Source organism: Cryptomeria japonica, chromosome 8, assembly GCF_030272615.1.
Source record: "Cryptomeria japonica chromosome 8, Sugi_1.0, whole genome shotgun sequence".
NCBI classification, from domain to species: Eukaryota; Viridiplantae; Streptophyta; class Pinopsida; order Cupressales; family Cupressaceae; genus Cryptomeria; species Cryptomeria japonica.
The window spans coordinates 481958548-481982738 of NC_081412.1; the positions used below are offsets into that span (position 1 = coordinate 481958548).

A 24191-nucleotide genomic window follows, 5' to 3' on the forward strand; every position below is an offset into this window, starting at 1 on the left:
TCCCGGGGATGGTCAACGGTCCCTGAGGAAAATGTTGAACGTCCCCGAGTTTTCGGGACATTTTTTGGAAATTTTCAGGGATCGGGGACGGTTGGGAAACGTTTCCGGCTGTCCCCAAGTCCCCAAAACCGGGACAGTTTCCGAAACAGGTGCCTTGAAGCCGGAAACGTGTTTCCGGGTAACATAGCATTAAAACCATTGATCTCTACTTAACCAACTGAAAGGAAATCATGCAAACAGGAGAAAACAAAAATAACAAACACCATACTTCAATGTTCAAATATTTATTCCAACTGCCATTACAACAATTTCTTATAGCAGTCCTATTCTATTCTACTTCTAATATGCAAACTGCATCTAACTATTCTAACCTCGAACTCCTAAAAATTTAACAAATTCTAACTATTTGAAGTCTAACCCTTTACAAAAGAGAGACATTGCCTTTTATAGATTTTACAATTTGAATCAGGGGCTAGGATTGATTGCATCCGACGGCTGCAATCTGCTTTGTAGCTTTAACCCATGCCTATTATCTTCTTTTAACTTCCCAGCTGCCACCTTCAACCACCTCCTCATCTACCAGCAACTGTTTGTCATCAATTTGGTCAATCAGGTAACTGACGAATAACTGACTTGTATCCCTTTTGTTTTAATTGCATTAGACAGGGACCCACAGGTAGCTATTTTACAATAAAGTCACCTCTGTTTAATGCACAAATTGATTTTCTGGAATTTCTAGTTGTGCATCTCTCCAGTGTTCTGTTGATGCCTTTCATAGACTTACAACAACATAATTTTGGTCTCGACTTTATGGCGCGCTCTTTAATGCTCTATGATCACCATTTTGATCCTGTGCGCTGCACCTTCACTTTCTGGCTTCAATTGCGATCATGTCTTCAATCTGTGCTTTAGGTTGCCATCTTAGCTCCTTCCAATAGCATCAATCTGCAAACAATTGATTTCAACTTGAATCAATCACCTTGAAAAACTTAAGTAATTTTGACAAATATTAACTATTATCAAGCCAACGTTGGGTTCTGTTTCGGCAAAAAGGAAGGGAAAATGAAAGAAGTGTACTTTTAAAAACAATTCGAACCTCCTTTACTTCATTTCATTTTTGACTTAAAATCGCGCCACTTTAAAGGGAAAAGTTAGGCAATTTGGAACAAAAGTGCCAAAAAGTTCCCTCTACTTCATTTCTTGCACTTCACGTTTAAGGGGAATTTTCGGCATTTTTGGACAAAAGTGCCAAAAAGTGTTGCCTTGCGTTTAAACCGTCTCCCTTTGCTTCTTTTTAATTTGTCACTTGGTCGCTTAAGGGAGAAATTCGGCAAATTGGGATACAAATGCAAAAGGTCGCTTCATGTTTTAAATTTCCTCCAAAAACCCCCTTTATTCACTTAACTCAACGTTTCATCATTTAGGGGAAAAGTTAGGCATTTAGAAGCAAAAGTACCAAAACACTTGCACTTTGCTTTGGTCAAACATAAGAATGATGCGATTTCTTTTTGACCATGTCGGCCTTTTCATGGCAATTTTGGGTGGCCTAGGGAAAAGTTTATCTTCACCTTGCTATAACTTTAATATCGCCCTCCATCTCGTAGGTACTTTTTCGGCCTTTTAGGAGGCGATATGAAAGGCATTTTAATTAATTCTTTCTTGGGACCCACAAACTCCTCTCTTTTTTTTCTATTTTGCGCTTGGTTTAATAAGGGGAAAAGTTAGGCGATCAGAGAGAAAAGTGCAAAAAGGGCAATTTGAAGGGTGATAGAAAAAGGCACATGAATTTTAATTTCCCTTGATTTTGCCCAAAGTTTATTTATTTTCTCCTTTAAACTTTAAGTTTAGTTCATTTCAGGGATATTTTTGGCCTTTTATCGGCCTTTGACAAAGAAAATGAACAAAATGTTGCCCTTAAACGATTTTTAATAGAAAATGCCCAAAATTTTCCCTTTGTTCTTCGACCTTGGCCATTTCGGGAAGAGTTTCAGCGATTTTGGGGGGCATGTGAACGCGACTTCACCCTTTGTGTTTGGTGCCTTAATGATTTGTGCACGTGACCACTTTTTTTTGGCTTTTCTTTGGCAGATTGTAGAGGTTAAGAGGGGCAAAAAGATTCGCGATTTCACCAAACTCTGCCTGAAGTTAAGTTTTCATTGCTGTAAGATGTTAGCATTGGCCTCCTTTTAGCTTTGGGACTATTTCCGGTGATTCCCCCTTGCATTTTTGTTGATTGAGCTCTTCTCGACATTTTATCGGTGATATGGAAGGCAAAAGACAAAGTTGAACTTTGTTCCTTTGTTCGATTTTTGATAAAAAGCTCAAACTTATTGCCTCGTGTTTGCTATTTGGGGTTTCCATCGGGCTTGGGCGGCTTTGCAATAGCAAAAAGAATGATTTCGTTTTTGAATGAAATGCCTAAGCTTTATTTCATTTCATCGTATTAGCATTGCTTTGACAGTTTCAGGGCTATTTGATGGTTTGAGACAAATGTATTTTGCCTTCTGATCGGTGTTTGCCTCAACATTTATAAGGCAACATGAGAAGCGCTTGGGAAAGGCTTGAACTTCATTTCATCACTCTGCATTTTAGGTTTTTTGGCTTCTTAGAGTTGTTCAACATCTTCAGCGTATTTCAGATTGCTTCGAAAGCCGAAGAAAGTCCGACTTTAAATGCTCTGACCTCTCTCTCTCTTACGTGAAACATCAGACTAAAAAGAGGGGGTCCCCGGGATGGGGTGTGTGTGCAAAACGCACAAAAGATTCATAACTTGTTTTCTTATAAATATAACATAAAGCTACTAGGACAACTTAACTTATATTATTATATTATTTCCCTCACCTTACCCCTTTGGCCTACAAAAAATAACAATAGGTTGGGGGACTCCCATATAATTATGCCAAGAAATGAGACATAGCAACTTCCCATCTAGTCTAGGCACAATCTCCCAAACAACTTTAGAGAAATGTTCCATGAATTTTTCTGATGGGGGGACGGTTTTTTAGGGATTGGGGTACCAAGGGCCTAAATTTGGTGACGGTGAAGGGGTAGCGGAGGGACGGTGGCAAAGTGGTGGTGGTTGAGGTGGGGGAGTGGGCGGTGCTGATATAAAAATAGAGGTGAGTTGAAATCTTCAAGGCAAAATCTGCAATCGAACGTCTTTGTGAGTGCCCCATGAAAGGCTAACTAGTTTTCATGAAGTTAAGAGGTTGCAATCAATACGTAATGGCATGTGCCATATAGCAAGTGACCCGGTGGCGTCCCTAGCAAAGGTGGCAGAAGTGGTGTTTCTGTGCGGGGACGTATCCCCCAAGTCCCCAAGTCTCGGAAAATCACCCCTACAGGGCATGTGAGTTTTTTTTGTGGGGGATGTGTCCCCGTGGAACACTACTTTAAAGTATTGGAATAGTAGTCCTTCGTCCTAGCATCTTTCCATAGTTGCATTGAGTTTGTCTCTTCAAAATTGGAAGGCTTTGCATCAATGATGAAGGACGTTAATGTAACATAATATGAAAACTTTTTGGGTGATAGACTCTCTTTGAAAGGTTTTTTGGGTGATAGACTCTCTTTGAAAGGTTTTTTGGGTGCAACTACTTGTTCTTGCACCTTTATAATGTTTGACTAAGTCATCTAGGCTATTTGGTTGTTTTTGGTAGCATTGAGATATCTGAAACTTAACTAGAACTTTACTGATCTATAGTTGATACTTTTGTATTTTGTTGATCTACACTTTGAACATCAACCTAGTTACTATTGTCAACCTGTTGCTGATATGGTGTCAGCATACTGTGTTGTCATTGATGTTAACCCTCAGTATGTTGTGTTGTCATTGATGCTTGCACTTGTATGTTGATGGTGTGTTGGACATCATGCCTTGTTTACTAAGGTGGTATTGTACTATTGTGTATATTTGTTGTTAGCAAAAGTGAGTAATCATGATATCATATTAAGATGAGGATTAGAAGTATCATGATGAATTGAACATGATGGTGATGGTCATGAGCATGTTGTAAATTGTTGTTCTATCTCTCTTATTGCTCCTGAGTAATGAATTGCTGTTACCAAAAATCGCTTATAGTTGAAAAAATGAAACTGCAATAAGTTGTAGTGCTGATTGTCGGGGAGAGTGCTCCGCATTTTTCTATAGTTGAAGATATATATTTGCGGTTTGGAAACTAGCTTGCATGTGCTCTAAACGATGTATCTTTCTCTCTTCAAGACAATGGTGTTGTCATGGATGGTTTTGGTAATTGCAGCATGTAGACAGTTTGGTTGTATGTTAGACCGGTTCGGGAAATGTTCAGCATTTCTTTTCATTTATGTTTCTGTTCTTGCGGTTGGGTGGGCGTGCTCTTGTTGACAGTGTGTGGGCGTGCTATTGTTGATAGTGCAATGTTTCCGTTAAAGTTTCAATTGTTGAAGTGTACTGCAAGTGTGATTATTAATGTTCTATCTCAAGTTTGTGTCTTTTGCCTTATCGCGAATGAAGTGTTTTGTATTTGCTTGCTTGCACCAACTTAATTTGGCATGGCAATTTGAAAGGAGTGTATGGGAATGTTGCTCAATGTTCTTGGAATGTCTCTATGCGGTCTGTACATTAGATTCGGATCTCTTTGGGGTTGCATGTTGTCTGTTTTTGATATTCTAGGGGATTTGTGACTGTTTGGCCGATAGGGCTTGCTTTCTCATGTGTGCCATGTATTTGAGTGTTTGCGCTAGCTTTGGAGGATGTGGCAAAATTGTTTTGGGTTGACCTAAGTCTTGATGTGAACCACAATATGTAATTTCTCCTGATACATGTGTTTTTGGGCCAATTGATAAAGGGTTACATGTTTCATCTACAGGTCACCTAGTTGCCGACTTGGAGTGATTTGTGCCAACATCTGGATGGATGTGCTTGCTTGGGAATGAGTGACAAGGATGTTTTTGGTCTTGTTTATCTTTTGGATAGGACTGCAGTGGGTTTCTTTGCCCTACAGAGGTGTTTTGGGCCGACCTAATGCACGTTTCATGTTTCTCATCACTGGCCAAATTGGAGAAGGATTATTGAAGGTTGTGAAACATATATATATTGAAGAACATTTGTTGGAGTAGTGTGCTTGTGCGAACATTCAAGATGGATACTTTGCTTATGTTTAGAAATTTATGTTTTAGGTTGTCTACGTTTGATACTTTGCTAAGGGTAAACATTGTTCATGTTTTGGAGGGCAGTAGTTATCAAGGCCTTGTGGTGGCAGAAACACATTTTTTTGTCTACAAGAAGAGGTCAGATTATTAGTGACCTAAAGATCTATTTGAAAGGTTTGTCTTGAAAGTCTTTCTGCCTCGCTAGTAATTAGATCTTTTTGCATGGATGAACCAAAAATGTCATCATACAGCGTAGTGTAGACTCTGCTGGTTGCCTTTCGAAAATGCCCTGGTCTCTTGATTACAAACTAATTCCAAATTAATACAAATCTTAATACGTTTTTAAATAGAATATCAAAGCTATGAAATTAGTAGTTTAACTTTGAAGTACAAGGTGAGGTGCTTGCCATGTAAACTTCTTGTAAACTTGAGAATTTGATGTTTAATAAACCATGCGTCAAGAACTTCTAGAAAGTGAACTTGCTTCAAGTATCTTGAACTCATTTTTTTGAATGTGAAATCAATGCAAGCTAGGAACTACTGCCTTGTATTTATGTAGTTGTTAGAACTGATGGATAGGTAATGTTGTGTTATCAATAATTAAAATCAAACAGAAGATAATTGGATGTACTTCTTAGAAAGTTATTTACATGCTAAAGCATCACCAAGCCATATGTGAAATGACACAGAGGTACGTTAAGTAGAAAATAATAGTCTCACTGTAAGACTTGTTATAGACAGACAGACCCCCATAACTGCCTTTGAAAAGGTATTCTTTTAATATATTTTATCTATTTGTGTTTGTAGTTGATTGTTTTTCATATTGTGTAGGATTCTGAGTTTTTTAGGGAGAAGTGAATAACATGGTATCAGGTTGTAAAAAAGTGGTAATGTGCACTTTTCTTTTTCTTCTAATTGAGCCTTAGGATATTAGTTCCTTATTTTGTAAAGTTTCTTTCAGGTGTGGGATCGTGAAAAGATTGTTATAATACCTGACCACTATATATTTACTAATGATGAACGTGCAAATAGAAATGTGGATATAATAAGAGATTTTTCTCTGGAGCAGAATATCAAGTACTTTTATGACATCAAAGATCGTAGTGACTTCAAGGTATGCCTTACAATTTTGTCTTTCAACATTCCACACACATCAATAAATTTTTTTAACAGTAGCATGTTATTTCATTTCTGAGATGGTCACAGGCTCCTATTGGCTATATCTACATGGAGCAGTTTGACCCCATTGTTATATTATGTTTCATGCACAGTTGTGTAAAATTATAAATGGAATTCAATTACCCATGCTTAGAAAGGGGAGAAGTTGGCAAATTCTGTGGAACTTGGTAACAATGTACTACCTGTAAAAATAGAGAAAAAAAAATTGTTATTTATGTATAGTGCATATAGATTAAAAGTTTAAAACAGATACTAGACATTAAAAAAATGCTAATTATAAAATATTGCATACAGCTTTTAAAAAGTGTATTTTATTTTCACCTAAGAGGGTTTATGTAAAAAGCATATAGTTGGCGTTAAAACAGTATACCATTCTATCTTGAAGCATGGCCTACTATTTTAGGGTCAGGCATGTTTTTTTATCTGAAACCCTCATCAGGATATAAATTAAAAGGAAAGTCCTCATTGTAGTATAAAATAAATCTTTTAGAAGAAATCTTCTGAAAGAAAAACTTAAGGAAACTTTATGATACCCTAAGCATATGCTAAAAATATTTAATCTGCCTTTAATCTGTATTTTGTTTTGTATTTAAGTGTAAAAATGAGTTAAGAGACAATATGTATAAAAAAACCAAAACCAGTTTTTAAAAAACTTTGGGTAAACTTGAGAAACAGCACAATAATATTATGATTATTTTGGAATAATCATAGGTTTTTTGAGTGTAATGGTAATATGGTTCCGCATTCTTTGAGGACTTGTTGGCAGTAGTTATCAATAAGTAGCAATCGATATTTATTTTTGATTGCTTGGGATTTTTTATTCTTTAGGCAAATCCAGATTATAAAGGAGTTTGCCACATTGCTCTTGCTCAAGAAGGCCATTGCAAACCTGGTGAGGTAATGTTTAGTGTTCTATTTAAGTCTCTGTTTTGTTATAAGGTCTCCTAGCTGTATGTCAACTGTTATTCACCCTTTTCTCTCTTTTAGGTTCTCTTTGGGACAGATTCACACACATGCAATGCGGGTGCATTTGGGCAGTTTGCAACTGGAATTGGAAATACTGATGCAGGATTCATAATGGGTACTGGTAAATTATTAATAAAGGTAACATCTTTTGCAATCACTGCATAATTTTTTTTGAGTGACATTTGCCATTGCTTTTAGATGCCCTTGTTTATTTATTATAAAAAGGAAAACAGATAACAGGAAATGACTTACTTCTCTAAGAGAGAGAGCAACATTATATAGATTTAGAATTTTACTTTTCCATTTATCACATTAATATTACAAGTACTATATTGATGACAGCATAACAAGCTCATTAAAGAGCTGCAACAACATCAACAACCTTATTTAAACACCTACACCTAATTACATATTTATTACAGCATAATCATAATGCATTCTAATATATATACTAATACCCTCCCAAATGTCTAAACCAAAAACAACACCCAGCTTTTCCGAGAATCTGAGAAAGTAATCAGGACCAATTTTTTGAGCAATAATTATCATGGCTTTAGATACCTCTATGTGTTAGTATGAACAAGGAAATGAAATGAGAGAAAGAGGCTTACCTCTATATGTTAGCATGAAGAAGGAAATGAAAAGAGAGAAAGAGGCCTACCCTTCAAAAGAGAGAGCAGCATTATATAGATGCAGAATTTCACTATTGCATCTACCACATTAATGTTACAATAACCATATTAATGACAGTACAAGAAGCTCGTTAGAGAGCTGCAACAATATCAACAACCTTATTTAAAGACCTGCACCTAATTACATATTTATTACAAATTTACAATGTTATTCTAAATTTCTAACACAACCCTTTTATGACTAAACCAGAAACAATACCCAGCTTGTCCCAAAATTTGAGAAAGTAACCAAGATCAAATCAGTGAGCAACTCTTGAGAAGTGCAAAAGTGAAGAGAACTGTCTTCACAATCCTCCAGTTGCCGAATATAGTGATGATTAATCTTGATATGTTTGGTTTGAGTATGATACTTTGGGTTCTTGAACAACTTCAGTACTCCCTAATTATCATAGCAAAATGGAGTAGAAGTGTGTTGAGGAAGCTAAAATTATATGGAGATTCTATATAACCAAATTGCTTCACAACTAGCACTCACAGCTGATTTGAATTCAACTCCAGTGGAGGATAGAGCTATGGTTTGTAGAAGCTTACTTAGCCGCGAAACCACTATTGAACCCAAAGAGAAGATGGAACCCATAGTTGACTGCTAAGTCTGTACAGATCTTGCCAAATTATAGTCTATAAATTATAATACTATATATCCAATCAAATTTGTTGGGACCCGATCAGGATAATGTAAATTTTAGCTAAACCCTTGCCAATTTTGCCCAATTGTGCTTTATGATGTTCCTTTTTGGATCGCCATGTGTTGAGGAAGTCAAGTTTTCCTTGAAAAATCTCAAATACTTGTGTTTTCTTGGGCCTTGATGCTAAGTCCACTTTGTGCCTTGGGTCCCTAGTAGAACTATGCACCTTTGGTCTCCAAATTGATTCTTGTTAATTTTAGTAATTAGACTAAATGCAACACATAACAGTACAAAACAACACAAGAACAACACAGCAGTACCCTGGGAAAACCTCCCTCTTGGAGGAAAAACCCAGCAACAAGATTCAGATCAGATTATATTAATGTCAAGGGATAGCCAAGTACAAATTCGCCCACTTAGGGCATGAACAAACTGACTTATCTGAAACTTGAATTCTGATCAGAATTTGACTTGTCCTTCAATCTGATGATAATCGCCACCCTTGATTGGATTCACTCAGCTAGAATGAATTCGCTATTCTCCAAAGTGAGTTCGCTGACCCCAGAGTATAATGGCATGCCTTCAATGTATATTCGCTGTGTCTTGAATTGCTTGCAGATCAGATCGCTGAATTGGATGAATGCATGAATGGTGTATAGGATGGATTACATCGATTTGTTTATATAGGAGATACAAGTAATTTATTTTCCTTAGTCGGCTATAATGAACTTGGCGCCAAAATACAATAAATTCGAATTCTATTTACAAGTTACATGAATAGGTGTTGACCTATAATGTCATCACAAGCTACATGTTGCCTTAGCGCGTTACACCCAAATAGGACCAGTCTCATATGATTACAAGTTACATTATTGTAATCGCTTTAAGCTATTACAATATGTATTTAAATTTTAATTGCCACTAGGCAACATTAAAATTTAATCAAGTATAATCTGAATTGGCTATTTATTTTCAACACTCCCTCTTAGCTAGGGAGGATCATCTCATCATGGATCTTTTCATTGTATCCATCTTGCATTGCCCGCAGAGGATGGGTCCACCTTGCATTGCCCACAGAGGGTGGAGGAGGTTTTTCACGTCAACCTTCTCCTTGAGAAGGATCCAATGTCACCTTGCATTGCCCGCGGAGGGTGGAAGATGCAACTTAGTGCATCACTGGGATTGAGACTCCCTCTTAGCCAAAGTTGTGTTCTCAACAACTCCAAGTCTCTCTCAGAAGTATTCAAACTTCACATGAGCTAGAGGCTTGGTGAGAGCATCTGCAATCTGCTCATCATTGCTGACATATTTCAGCTGAATGGCACCTCTCTGTACCATATCACAAATATAGTGATAATGAGTTTCCACATGTTTTGACCTGTCATGAAACACGAGATTAGCAAACATCTTAATACAACTCTGATTGTCACAATGAATGACAGTGGGTTCCTGTTGATGTGTTTTTTATGCACAAAACATTTCAGAATAAAGTACCAAGGTAATTTACCCTCTCTTGAACAAAATCACCTCAGATGCTAAGAATGAGATCAACTAAAATGATTCCAGGGTTTCTACATGTCAGGTCTTGACGAGTGGGTAAGTTTAGTGGTTGATGTGAATTGCTGTGTTTCACTTGGGGACTTACGCAAATGTTTGGATTATCATGAATGATGCGGAATAGGTGTGCTGACAACTTAAGATTTATCAATATGGCTTTGGATTTACTTCTTACCAAAAAAGGGGGAAAAAGAATAGGGTTCAGGAAATCTATTCTAAAACTAGGAATGTAGGAAATGATGAATAGATTTAGTGGAATCAAACTAGGCAAGGTCTCACAATCAGGTATTGACACAAGCTTAGTGCAATCGTCTAAGGTATACTTAAGATTTTCAGGCTATCACCATCAAACGTTGACACCATCCAAGTTGATGCTTGTCAACGGACACGTAATAGTTGAAGTTATGCTCACTAAAATTCCAGTTGACCACACAAGGCGCACTTACCAGCGGCAAGAGGCTAGTGGCATGGATTAAGGATTCCACACGAATAAATTCAACAAATCTTCCACTCAATCTAACATACATGAAAATAAATTCTAATCTAAATTCTAATCTAACTTGGAGGAATTGAGAACCATGAATGCAAAGACAACATTTGAAGAGCAAAATCACCAACAATTGAACAATGATTAGGATTCAAATAGCTGAAGCATATACCAACAATTCTACAAAAACTCTCCCTTACAAATGAGAGACAAAGGGGCATATATAGAGTCTCTTACAAAATGGATGGCCCAGATTGATCTAAGATCAACGGTTGAGATCATGCCAACAAAACCCTAGAATTGCCCTAATTAGGGTTACATAAAAAATGGCGTCACCAACATATGGCCCAATGAAAAGATACCTAGTCATCATATAGGGAATCTTCTAGAAGATTCCTCCCTGCATCTCTCTCTCTCTCCTAGTATACTCCAAGAATCTAGCCAATACTGAATCTAACTCCATGGAAATGCTAGGCAAGGTATCCTGCTGTAAATCAGTCACGTCCAATGAATCCGAGCAAGCATTCAAAGTGTTCTCCCATTCTGGCATGAGCTTCTGCGAACTATGAACATGAATCAACAAAGAGACCAAGTCATCTATCTGACTCTTCTTCAAAGAGTCCAACTGGCAAAAATACATAAATTTCATCTTGTCTCTTAATTCGGCTAAGTGTAAACCACTAGCATCACTAACATCAACGCCCAATAATTCCTCAATCGAGGCAAGGATCTTCATCTGAATGTCCTGAATTAATCCTTCCATCTCCATACAACTCGATTGGGCGCTCTCATAAGTTGATTTCTTCACGGCTAGTGAACAATACCAGCCATGGAAATCGTATCTGTCTCCACTATGCACAATGTTCTTGCTGACCAAGGTGGAACTACGAATCTTCTTCAATGCCTGGAGGCGTGGAATAGTCTTGTCTTGAATAGGCCGGAATTCTTCTCAAACTCCCTCAAAATACTGGATCTTGAATATAAGCCCTGTTGTCCTATCATATGCATGAACAAATTGAGTAAGGAAATCATTTGCCTGTTTTCTTGTGCTTTCAATCCACTTTTCCACCTCTGAGTGTGTACCTCTCGCTACCTCGTAGTGTCAATGTATTCCATGGACAACCGCAATAGGGGAAATAAGGGTGGGATCTCCACGTCTTGTCCCTGCAATATACTCTCTGAGTCTAATATTTTCTTCTTTGTACCTTTCATTCTCCGCAACTGCTCTGTCTAACCTTGCATTGATTGCCTGGAGGTTCTCACCAATCTACTGGAATTCCTGTCTCATCTCTAGCTATGTGTGACAAAATCTCCGCTCTCTTGGGCTCCTTCCCCTTAGCACTCCTAGCTAGGTAGTCATCAATATCATCAATAGGTTGTACCTCTATCATTTGTTTGCTTTTCTCCATACTTCTCCTCAGCCATTTAGGAATAGCGGCCATCTCCATACCATCATCAAGACATACTTCTTGATCAAGTCCTTTCAATGCCGAAATAACATCATCATTATCATCAAGATTATTCCTGGTCCAATCATATACCTCATTTCCCAAACTAACTTCCAAAAGGACAGTAGGGGATTCCGGCTGATCATTATTCTTATTAGGAGGTGCAGATGTCATGGCATGGAATTCCTGAATATTCTCTGGTAGTATCACTATGTTGGAACACTGTTGAGTCTCCTTATTCTGTTCTGTTACTTCAATCACTTCGATTGATGAGACACTGCGAGGGGGTGAAGGAATGATAAGTGGAGGAATAATAGTCTTCTGTTTCTTCGTCACATCCTCAATCTTCTTCCCTCTGGCCTTGACTTCTCCTAACGTGTTCTTCCTTCTCTTGGGAGCTTGACTCTCTTCGTCTGCATGAATCTTGACATCACTGATAGTCCTCTGACCATCCTCGGAAGTAGACTCTTCCGGCTTCATCTTTTCATAAGTGAAGGGAACACCCATGTCAACTAAGTTATTCATCTGGATATCCACCCATAGGCGGGAGAAATTCAAGACCTCTCTCATCAATGTATTCAGGTCAATCTCTTCTGACTCTGACCAATTAGGCAATAGGATTGCCTTCTTCATTTCACTCTCATACTGTGGATGTGTATGATCTCTATCATCTAATACTTGATCAGGAATGAGGAAAAGGCCACACTTCCTCATAAAATCTACTGACATTCTGGACCACATTCTTCTCTTCAGTGCCTGCTCGTCCATCAGGTTAGCCCAATAATCTTCTATGTCAATCTTATGAGTGAACTTCTCTCCTCTAATCCTTTCGACTTTCTTGTTTGGATCGAGTCTTTCTCTCTTCTTATGGGTAGAAAATCGGTAGAATGCAAGTTCCTCACTCGTAGTGCTGGCGGCTATGGTGGATTGGCAAACCTCTGACGTTTTCCCAACTGAAATAGGGAACATCATTCCTGTCCTGTGCTTCTCTCTCTGGATAACATCGAACTCTAGAAGCTGTCTTACCACTTCCAACAATATCATTCTGTTGGCTGGATACCTAAGAAGTATGTAGGGTTCAGATTGAAACCCATGAATCCTGAGGTATGTGAAAGTGGGGAACTGTATATACCACGATCCATATTTTTCTATTAACTCTGTTGCCTCCTTGGACAATCTTCTGTGGATTCTGCCTTGCAGCATCCGTGTGATGTACATAGTGAATGCATCATTCACTCTCTTATAGTCTTCAATTCTATGCATGCTCAGTTGGGGGTAGCATTCATAACTCTTAAATTGTCCTTGTTCATTCCCGACTTCACCTTTGCATATTAATCCTCTGTATGAAACAAATCGTGCAAGCAGGTATACCAGGTAAGAAGTCATGGTGAATGACTTGGACCGCTCTACATTCCTCAGCTGAAAATCCAGATTGTCACTTATAATCTTGGACCAATTCATTAGTGTTCCTCTAAGACAATCCTGGATGAGGTAGAACATGCATCCATCAAATATTGCTCCCTGCGGCATCCCCATCACTCTGTTGAGTAGGAATATCAAATCACTATATACCTCCTTAAAAGCTATGCATATGAGTGTCTTGGGAGCCTTGGAATGATGAGACCTAGGCTCAATCATCCACTCTTTGTTAATTAAATTCTTGCATACACCCATCTTCTTTGTGTATCTGTCTGCATAATCCTCCTTGGTCACATTCTTCATGTCTGTTCCGTGTGGAATTCCGAACACCTCAGCAATGGCATCCTTAGCAAGGTAGGTGATGACAACACCCTTAGGACTCTTAATCATTCTTGTGAGCGGATCGTAACATCGTGCGCATTCTAGGATAAGCTCACTGCATTGTATGGACTGTGGAAATCCAGCGACATGGAAAATGCCACTCTTCATAATATTCGCATATGCTGGGGAAGGAACCTGATCTCTGACTCCAAACATCCGACGGTGCATCTGGTCGAAGTCTAGGAAATGCATGTTTGTATCAGCGATCTCCTTCCATCTGGATGAAATCTTAAGCTCTAGATAAAATCCAGTCTCTAGCGTCTTCAACAATTCTTTTCTTTCCTTATATCCTGACTTTGACATCACACCGGATAAATGACGACTGAGGAAAAGTGTGAAAGGTTGTGTTTTCACACAATGAATGTCTGAAGACACCTTCCGCAGTCAACAATGGAGGTCAAAATTCTGAAGACAACCTGAAAATCAAACTTTTAAAATATGTTGTAATCTTCAGAAATGTGCATAAAATCAATAAAAATCAGTTTTAATGATCAAAACAATCATTTTCTATAATGTAAGTATGGCTGGTAAAATTTAGTTTTCTGAGGACAAGTCTGAAAATCGGATACTTCAGACTTACCAGCACCTTGCAAAGTGGTTTAAATCCCTGAAAATGATGAAAAATTGCTAAGGAAACAACCCCAAGCAAATTCGCCAAAATTGGGTAGGTGGCTGGAAATGAAAATTTCTGAGGACAACCGCCTAACAATGGAATTTCAGACCTGCAACAGCGATAAAATGGTCTAAAAAATGCACAGAAAACTCCATAAAATACCTCCGAATGTTAAATGTTTAAGTTGGAATTGGCTGGGCAATAAAAACTTAAGTCTGAAAATTAATGGCAGCCATTAATGGAGGTCAAAATTTGAAGCAAACCTTAGATCTGAAGCGAATCAGCAGGCTGGAAATGATGGCAGCCACCAAGCATGAATAAAAATCACCAAAATATGGCACCAAATCACCTCTTTAGCAAAATTGAAATTTTCCCAAGCATGGCGTCAAAATGGAAATCTGAAAATTGATGTCAATGGCAGCTTAGATCTGCAGCAAGGATGGCAGCAATTTGGAAAAATTGCCCAAGTTGGGGTTGGATACCCCAAACACAAAAAATCGCCTTCCTTAGCAAAAAAATCGAAATTTTCAGAATTCTAAAAAATGTTGTTAATGGCAGCCTTGATCTGCAACAATGAAGGTCTGAACAGCAAGCAAAATGGTGGAGGAAAAATCGGCCAAGTCTCCAAACCTGAAATTGCCAATTTTCACCCAAAAATGCTAAAGTTTGAAAAAATCACCAAACTTAGCAAAATGAAATTCTGAAACTGGTCTTTAATGGCATCCAAGAGGAATAGATCAGCAAGTTGGAAAAAAATGGAGGAAAATAAATCCTCAATCCCACACTTCACAAAAACGCCTTGCTAAAAAATTTGCCCAACTTGGAGAAAAATCGCTTTCATGGAGACACCTGGCAGAAATAATAATAAAATAATGCTAAGTCTCCTCTCATATACTTGCTTTCACCTCTCACTTTCACCACACAAGCAATGTGGGATAAAACACTTGTATAAATACTTGCTTGGTGAAAACCTAACTTGCTTCTAGAAGGTTCAAATATTAAATAATTTTGCAAGTTATTAAATTTTGCTTTTAAATTTTAAATAATCATTAATAATTATTTAAAAGCAATTAAAAATGGGGCTTATTTATTAAAATATTGCAAATTAAATCCAAAATAAGCCTCCAGGGAAATTCGATATAGGTTGGGATTGAAAAATCCCTTCAAAAATCATAAAAATGTCAAAATTTGCCCCATAAGGGAAATTCGACCCATGCTTGGACAAAAATCCATGCATAACTTCATCAAAATGCACACAAAAAACCTCCCAGGGGAAATTCGATGTGAGTTTGGACAAAAATCCAGACAAAAATGCACTCAATTTGTAAAAAATCACCCCTAGGGGAAATTCGATATGTGTCTGGACAAAAATCCACACTCAAAACTCACTTAACTTGGAAAAAACCTTCCTGGTGGAATTTCGACCTCAGTTTGGATGAAAATCCGGACTCAAAACTCTTCAAAAACATTCCCAGTGGAAATTCGATCCCTGTCTGGATAAAATATCCGGACAAAATTCCTCACTTAGTTGTCACAAAAATCCTCGTGGAAAATTGACCCAGGCATGGAATTATCCTTAACGTTGTCCGCACTTCAGTCCGCACTCCTGGTGGAAAATCAAATGCACTCTGGATAAATCCTGACACTTAGCCAAATTTTAGCACTTCTAGGGGAAATTCGACCCAGGTATGGATAAACAGTGGGGGAAAATAGTAGCCAGTATGGATTTCAGGGGAAACCCATGTGTAGTATGGATTTTGAGTGGGGGAATGGGTTGGGTAGTCTGGAATGTGAGGGGAAAATCACCTCTAGCATTGAATTTGACCTTTAACCCTTGGAATAAGGATTTCCCTTAGGATTTTATTATTTTAACCACTCAAAATCACTTAGAAACATTAAATTTAAACTAGACTTGGGCTAATTTTCCAAAAATATGAGCGAAACGCTAGGAAAATATTGGAATAAAGTGCGAAACCAACTTAAATAATACCTTAGGAGAGAGAAAACAACCCCAAAAGGTCTATGAATATCTTGGCACTTTAAAATCACTGATGCGCGTATTTAAAAACACGTTAACACTCAAATAGGTCTTACACTTAGACAAAACTTAGGATCATTAAAATATCAACATTTTGCAACTTGATCCTATAACTTCAAAAACCCTAGACGACACTAGGCATGATCAAAACTCCGAGACTCGGGCACGGGAAACACAAAATTGCCCACTAAGCAGCCAAAACCCTAACCTAACAACGCAGAAAGCAGACAAAGAGGGGGTCCCCGCTAGCAATGGGGCGATGTGTGAAAAGGTCACGACAGTTCCCAAGGTTGTCCGAACAACCCAGCAAGAAGCTTGCGAAACCACACTGCTTCTCTTGACGCCACACTTGATGCAATGTACTCAGCTTCTGCAGTACTTAATGTAACTGAGGACCGTTTCTTGCTGGCCCAGGGGATAAGAGCAGAACCCAAATTGAAACAAATTCTTGAAGTGCTCTTCCTATTGGTTACACTTCCTGCCCAATCGGAATCAGAGTAGCCTTTCAAGGTGATGACAATGTTGATTGGATACTTGAACCCGTAGCCAATTGTGCCTCGCAAATATCTTAGGATATGCTTGGCTGCGACAAGATGAATGCTTTGGTTTGTTCATGAACTGGCTGAGGGCATTCACTGCATAACAAATATCCAGTCTAGTGTTAACTAGATACATTAAAGATCCAATCAGCTGTTTGTACTCCGATGGATCTGCAAAATTAGAGTTAGCTGCAGATAAACTCAATTTCTTCAAGTTAGTTTTCGTAGGAGTAGACATAGGTTTGTAGTCCATCATTCCAAACCTTTTCAATATATCAATAGTATATTTTTCTTGACTAAGGATGATTTCATTAGATCTTTGCCATACTTCTAAACCTAGAAAGTAGTGCATTAGGCCTAGATCCTTCATTTCAAATTCTGTAGCTAATTCTTTCTTACATCTAATGATGAGACTATCTTCACCGGTTAGAAATAAATCATCCACATACAAAACCAGAATTAGCATTTTACCATCAAATACTTTAAAGTAAAGGTTAGAATCAACATCATTCTTACAAAATCCTAAACTAACCAAATACTTATCAATTCTTTCATACCAAGCTCGAGGAGCCTGCTTGAGGCCGTAAAGAGCTTTCTTTAATCTGCACACACTTGAGATTCTCTATTATGAATCTCATATCCTTCTGGTTGCTCAATATAGACTTCGTCCTCAATGACACCATTAAGGAAAGCAGTCTTTACATCCATTTGATGTAACTTATAGCCCTTAGCTGCAACAATAGCTATAATAGTTCTTATAGAAGTATATCTAGCAATAGGTGCAAATGTTTCCTCATAATCTATGCCTTCCTTTTGAGAAAAACCACGAGCTACAAATATAGCTTTATTTTTCTCAATACTTCCATCAGCATTATGTTTAATTTTAAACAACCATTTAGAGGATACAATATCCCAGACATCATTCCTGATGATGGATTGATATTCTTCGTCCATGGCTAACTTCCACGCTCGCTAGTTCATGGCTTCTTCTGCATTTGATGGTTTGGTCTCAATAATGTTGCACATCATTTTGACATAGTTAGAGAGCTTCTGAGGTCTCTTGCTTTCTCTGAATGTTCCTTGAGGAGCTGCAAACTTTTTGGCTTCTTGGATGGTGTTCCTAACCCAAAGTGGTCTCTTCTTACTAATTGCAATGTCTCTGGGTCCATCAGTTGGATCCAGAGGCTTAGAAGGATCACAAGGCCCAATAGATTCCCTCTGAATCACAGGGTTAGTATCAACATCCATATCTTGATTTCCATTAAGTTCTTTATCATCATCAACCAAGGAACCTTTAGATTTCTTAAGAGCAATATTTTCTTCAAAAGCTACATCTCTACTCACCTTAATGTACCTTTGTCTTGGGATGTAGAATCAGAATGCTTTGGAAGTTTCACTGTATCCAACAAGGATGCCCTTCTTCTCGGAAGGCTCTAGCTTAGTTCTCTTTTCCTTTGGTATATGAACATAGACAGGGCTTCCAGAGATCCTTAGGTGGCTGATATTAGGTTTGACTCCAGTGAAGGCTTCTTCAGGAGTCATGTTCTTCAACACTTGATGAGGGCAGCTATTCTGAATAAATACTGCAGTCTTAGATGCCTCAACCCACAATAAGGTTTGTAGATCCTGATCATGGATCATAGCTTTAGCTGCTTCAACAATGGATCTATTATTCCTTTCAGCCACCCGATTTTGCTGAGGATTGTAGGGAACACAAAACTCCCTCTTAATTCCTGTCTCTACACAAAAGTAATGAAATCTACTTGAGGTGTATTCACCTCCATTATTAGATTTTAGCACTTTAATTCTTTTTCCAAATAGATTTTCAACCAAAGCCTTAAATTCTTTAATTTTCAGAAAGTAAATCCAAGTCTTTCTAGAGAAGCCATCTATGAATATAACATAGTATAGGCATCCACTAGGTGAAGCAACAGACATAGGTCCACATAAATCAAAATGAACAAGTGCTAATTTTTCTTTAGCTCTACTTTCACTTTTATAAAATGGACTTTTAGTGTTATTATCTAAAGCACATCTTTGCAAGTATCATCATGAAATTGGCTAAGTTTAGGCATACCTTTGACCATCTTCTCAAGTGAGGGAAGTGCTTGGAAGTGTAGATGACCAAGCCTCCTGTGCCATAGTTTGTTGATCTCAGGAGCTTCATGAATGAGAGCTTGAACATGTTTGGCTGAAAGCTTGTATAAGCTATCATATCTATTACCAATGACACGAGCAGATTTAAAACTAGATTTCTTAAGCCACACAAGTATTCTACCCTCAAAAAATGCTAATTGATAACCCTTATCTTCTAGTGCAGAAATGGAGATAAGATTCCTTTTAATTCCAGGCACAAATAAAATATCACTGAGATGTAGAGAGATAACAAAATCTAAATTTAATGAAGTAGTACCGAAACCTCTTACTGAATATCGAACATCATCACCAATTACCACATGAAGATTGGATTCTTTCTCTATCAAGTCTGAAAGATGCTCTCGGTAGCCTGTGATATGTCTAGATGCGCCGCTGTCGATCAACCATGTGTTGCAGTCAGTTGGTACATTGCTTGACAAGGCGGAGATGAAGAGGAAGTCTTCATTGTTCTTCTGTTTTGCAACCTCATTGATATTCGCTTCTCCTTGCTTGAGCTGATTTTGACATTCCTTCGCATAGTGACCAAACTTGTCACACCTGAAGCAACGAATGCGTGAGAGATCTCTTGGCTTCTTCCTTGAATCATGACTTGCTGAAGGTCTGAAATCTCTATTCCTCTTGAAGTTGCCCTTCTTCCAATTACCACCTTTCTTCTTGACTGATTGGGCTGCAAGCATGTGATGATCTCCTCCATGAGAGTTCCTAATTGCCCCCTTAGCAACCAGCCGAGATTCTTCATGGATGCAATCTCCTCTCAATCTTTCAAACTTGGGAAGCTCAATTCTCGTACTGATTCCTTGAATGAATGGTTCCCAAGTTGGAGGAAGACAATTGAGGGCAGTCAAGGTAAGATCGCTGTCTTCAACTTCCTTCCCTATTGCTGAAAGTTGATCCTTTAGATCGGTCATTCTCTTGAAGTAGGAAGTGATAGATTCACCTTTTTCCAATCGGATGTAGAAGAGCTGATTCCTCAAGGCAAGAATGCGGCTACTGTTGTTGACTTAATACATTTTTTCCAATGTGTTGAACATCTCTCTAGCGGACTTCATCTTAGAGATAAATGACACAATATGGTCTTTGACGGAATCAATGATCAACCTTCGAGCTTGAAAGTCCTTCTTCCATTCTTCCTTTTCTTTTTCATTAGTAGGTTCTTCAGCATCCTTGCTAACGTATTCAACAAGATCATTCAAGGTCATCATCATACAATCCTTCCAAGAGGTGTAATTTGCAGAACCTTCCAACCTGTCTTCAGCCCTAAGAGAAGAAGCCATGTAGTCTAAGCTTTGAACAGTAGGTTAGACTGAAAGACAATAAAAGATTGACAAATCTGATTACAACTATTTATGAACCAAGCTCTGATACCATGTAATTTTTAGTAATCAGACTGAAGGTAAATAACTGAAACTGAAAATGCAACACATAATAGTACAAAACAACACAAGAACAATGCAACAGTACCTTGGGAAAACCTCCCTCTTGGAGGAAAAACCCAGCAACAAGATTCAGATCAGATTATATTAATATCAAGGGATAGCTAAGTACAAGTTCACCCACTTAGGGCATGAACAAACTGACTTATTTGAATCTTGAATTCTGATCAGAATTTGACTTGTCCTTCAATCTGATGATAATCACCACCCTTGACTCGATTCACTCAGCTAGAATGAATTTGCTATTCTCCAAAGTGAGTTCGTTGACCCCAGAGTATAATGGCAGGCCTTCAATGTATATTCGCTGTGTCTTGAATTGCTTGCAGATCAGATCGCTGAATTGGATGAATGCATGAATGGTGTGTAGGATGGATTACATTGATTTGTTTATATAGGAGATACAAGTAACGTATTTTCCTTAGTCGGCTATAATGAACTTGGCGCCAAAATACAATAAATTCGAATTCTATTTACAAGTTACATGAATAGGTGTTGAACTATAATGTCATCACAAGTTGCATGTTGCCTTAGCATGTTACACCCAAATAGGACCAGTCTCATATGATTACAAGTTACATTATTGTAATCGTTTTAAGTTATTACAATATGTATTTAAATTTTAATTGCCACTAGCCAACATTAAAATTTAATCAAGTATAATCCGAACTGGCTGTTTTCTTGGGCCTTGATGCTAAGTCCACTTTGTGCCTCGGGTCCCTAGTAGAACTATGCACCTTTGGTCTCCAAATTGATTCTTTCCCTAGTTCTCGTTTCCTTCTTCCTCTCAACACGTACGTCCCCTTGGGCTCTAAAGGCTTGTGTCAAATCATCATCTTCTCCCTTATTCCAAGTTCCATTTCCCACCCTACTCTCGACTCCTGGATTGCTATATTTTTTCTCAGGTTTTTAGGTCAATCCTGGACTCAAACTCTCACTAGGAAACATATTTTTTAGATTTCATGCCAGGGGCTGTTACGCCCTAGAAACTCATAGCATGGCTCAAATCAGGTCTTGTGGCTATAAGATATATAAGGCTGCCCACTAGTTTCTTGTACCAACTCATTAGCTACCTTTGAGTCAGTTTAGGCTGAAAGTTTCAGCCCTTTCTCTAGCGGTGTTGGCACAATTTTGCAATCTATCATTCTAAATTTGTTGAGCAAACTCTGTTATATTTGGATTGAGACATAAAAATACACCCACTTTGATGTGAAACTTATACAAGCTAGACAGTAATGTAGTAGGCCAAAATCAGTCATGTCAAAAGCTTTACTGATGTCAGATTTGATGTAATAACCACCCTAGATTTTTATTTTTTGAAAACTTTTTCCAAACACTGTAAACTCAACATGCAACATGACACAATAAATCACTACTTTTATATAGATTGATAGACCAACATAAGTATGCCAACAATGTCATTCACTGATGAGATCACTTTTGCACAGTGCCCAAATACATTAGACAAATACCCAATTGAAACAACAATGATGTACCTTGAATAAAGAGGTGCGATGCGCTGCAAAGGAGGTCCGATTGCACTTTGAGACTGCTGTTCAAGGACAGAACAGACTGGGATGCTAACTGGATGTGCTCAAAAAACACTTAGTATATCCAGCTCAATAACATTGGTATGGTTTGGTGCCATCATGTCCAAACACAACGAACTATAACCAACACTTTTTCAATTATCAAAGTATGCAATCACAGGCTTGGAAAGCTGTGTGAATATAACAGGTATGAAATGTTTGCAATTCTGATATACATTGTTGGCAAGTCAAACAGCTGTGTGAAACCTTCAAGAGCCTCCTCCAATCCTGCAATAAACACCTTCAAAGGTTACCAAACATTCTCACACTCACCCAGCACTGCCAGTCAGCCTCAAAATGCAGGAGACAACAACTTGCACATTTGGTATACTTCTGTAGCAGCACTGATATACATCAATCAATTCTTTATTCACCCTCAAATATCATGCCAATTTAAGGAACCTTCCTTAAGCTGAAATTTAGCATGCAACACTCTAAAAAAACACTTCAAACCAACCTCAAAACATAGAGCCAGAAGATAACAAATTAGACATATAGTGTTCAGAACTTCTGGAACTGAAAACAGGGGATATCTCTGCCGGTACAGCAACCAAGGAAGGGCAATAATTTTCATTAAAGTCTTTTCTACATTCTGGAAAGACATTTTACCTGCATACCACTTATGGGCGACTCTAAATATTGAAATTAAACACTATAAACAGCTCCCATGCCTAGCTGATATAAGGTACTACCTTAATTCCCAAACTATACGGCCTGTCCAAAACTTACCCACCAGCTCCAAACTCTATGGCTAGGCTAGGAAATGACTTCAATATGAGCGGAGGTCAGAATGAGCATAACTTACAAAGTGAGTGCCCAAAAGCACATAATAGTGTGAAAAATAATTGGATCAATAATCGAATGATATTTGAATTATTGGATCAATTAATTAGGAATATATAACCGTATATAAAGGAATTACAACACGATGTTCTAAAAAGAATGAACTGTTAAACTAAAGCTTAAAAAAGCTTAAAACGCTAAATAAAGCTAAAACGCTTAAAACTAAAAACAAACCATGCATTCTTATAAAAGAAGCAATAGTTGACTAATGACTAACTAAATGACCATAAATAGAACCACAAAAGAAGGTAACTGACTAAAAGAATTAATTATTCTAATAACCTCCCTTAATGGTCATTGTATCAACTAAGTACTTAACATAAGACATTGCACGTCTTTTGATCATAAATGCAATTCAAAGAACACTCTACTGCTACGAAGACCGTCCTAGGATCTGTAAAGTGGTAATGACCAAGAATAGCTGATTCCAGATGACTGATATAACCCTCACATGCGAATTAGAGATCTGACACACACGAATTACTAAAGCCTGAAACCATGATTTTGAGGAAAAATCGGCAAACCCTTTTGCAGAAGAGGAAAAATCGGCAAACCCTTTTGCAGAAGAGTACTGAGCACTGATTTCTCCAACAACTCCAAAACAAACTGCAAGGTACCATGGTTGTAGATGTTCACCCCGACAACTCTAGGTGCGACCCAACACTGACTACAAGAAACCACAATTTTTGTGGAGAAAACCGTCAAACCTTGAGAACTTCGCGAATCACAAAATACCACATGAACTTCGAGTATGGATACGGATACGAAATCAGGTACAAAATTGAGAAATCGACAATTATTTTTTTCCTTGGGTATGGGTACGGGTACGTCCGCACACGCGCGCACACACACACATATATGTACAAACATCAAAATTATAAAATATAATTATATAATCGTTAAAATATGTAACCCTTCACAATTTTAATATCTTTAGTAAAAAACGTTTGTCCATTTGCGATTTTAAAGAGAAAAAACAAAAACAAATTGCAAGCATTACCTATAACACTCATTAAAAAGGTCCTTTCATTATGAAAGAATTCTGTCTCTCTCCATGACAGGTCTTAAAGTTGACCAACTTATTTAGAGTTGTTATATGT

General features: G+C 37.9%; 1 protein-coding gene across 1 annotated transcript in view; it reads left to right on the forward strand.

Annotated features, from left to right (window-relative positions):
- Positions 1-24191, forward strand: part of LOC131077292 (3-isopropylmalate dehydratase large subunit, chloroplastic) — an 89193-nt gene that overhangs the window by 18161 nt on the left and 46841 nt on the right. Inside the window, exons 4-6 of the mRNA XM_058014754.2 lie at positions 6089-6241; positions 7135-7203; positions 7294-7410. Coding sequence (XP_057870737.2) covers positions 6089-6241; positions 7135-7203; positions 7294-7410 — 339 coding nt within the window. The remainder of the gene's footprint in view (positions 1-6088; positions 6242-7134; positions 7204-7293; positions 7411-24191) is intronic.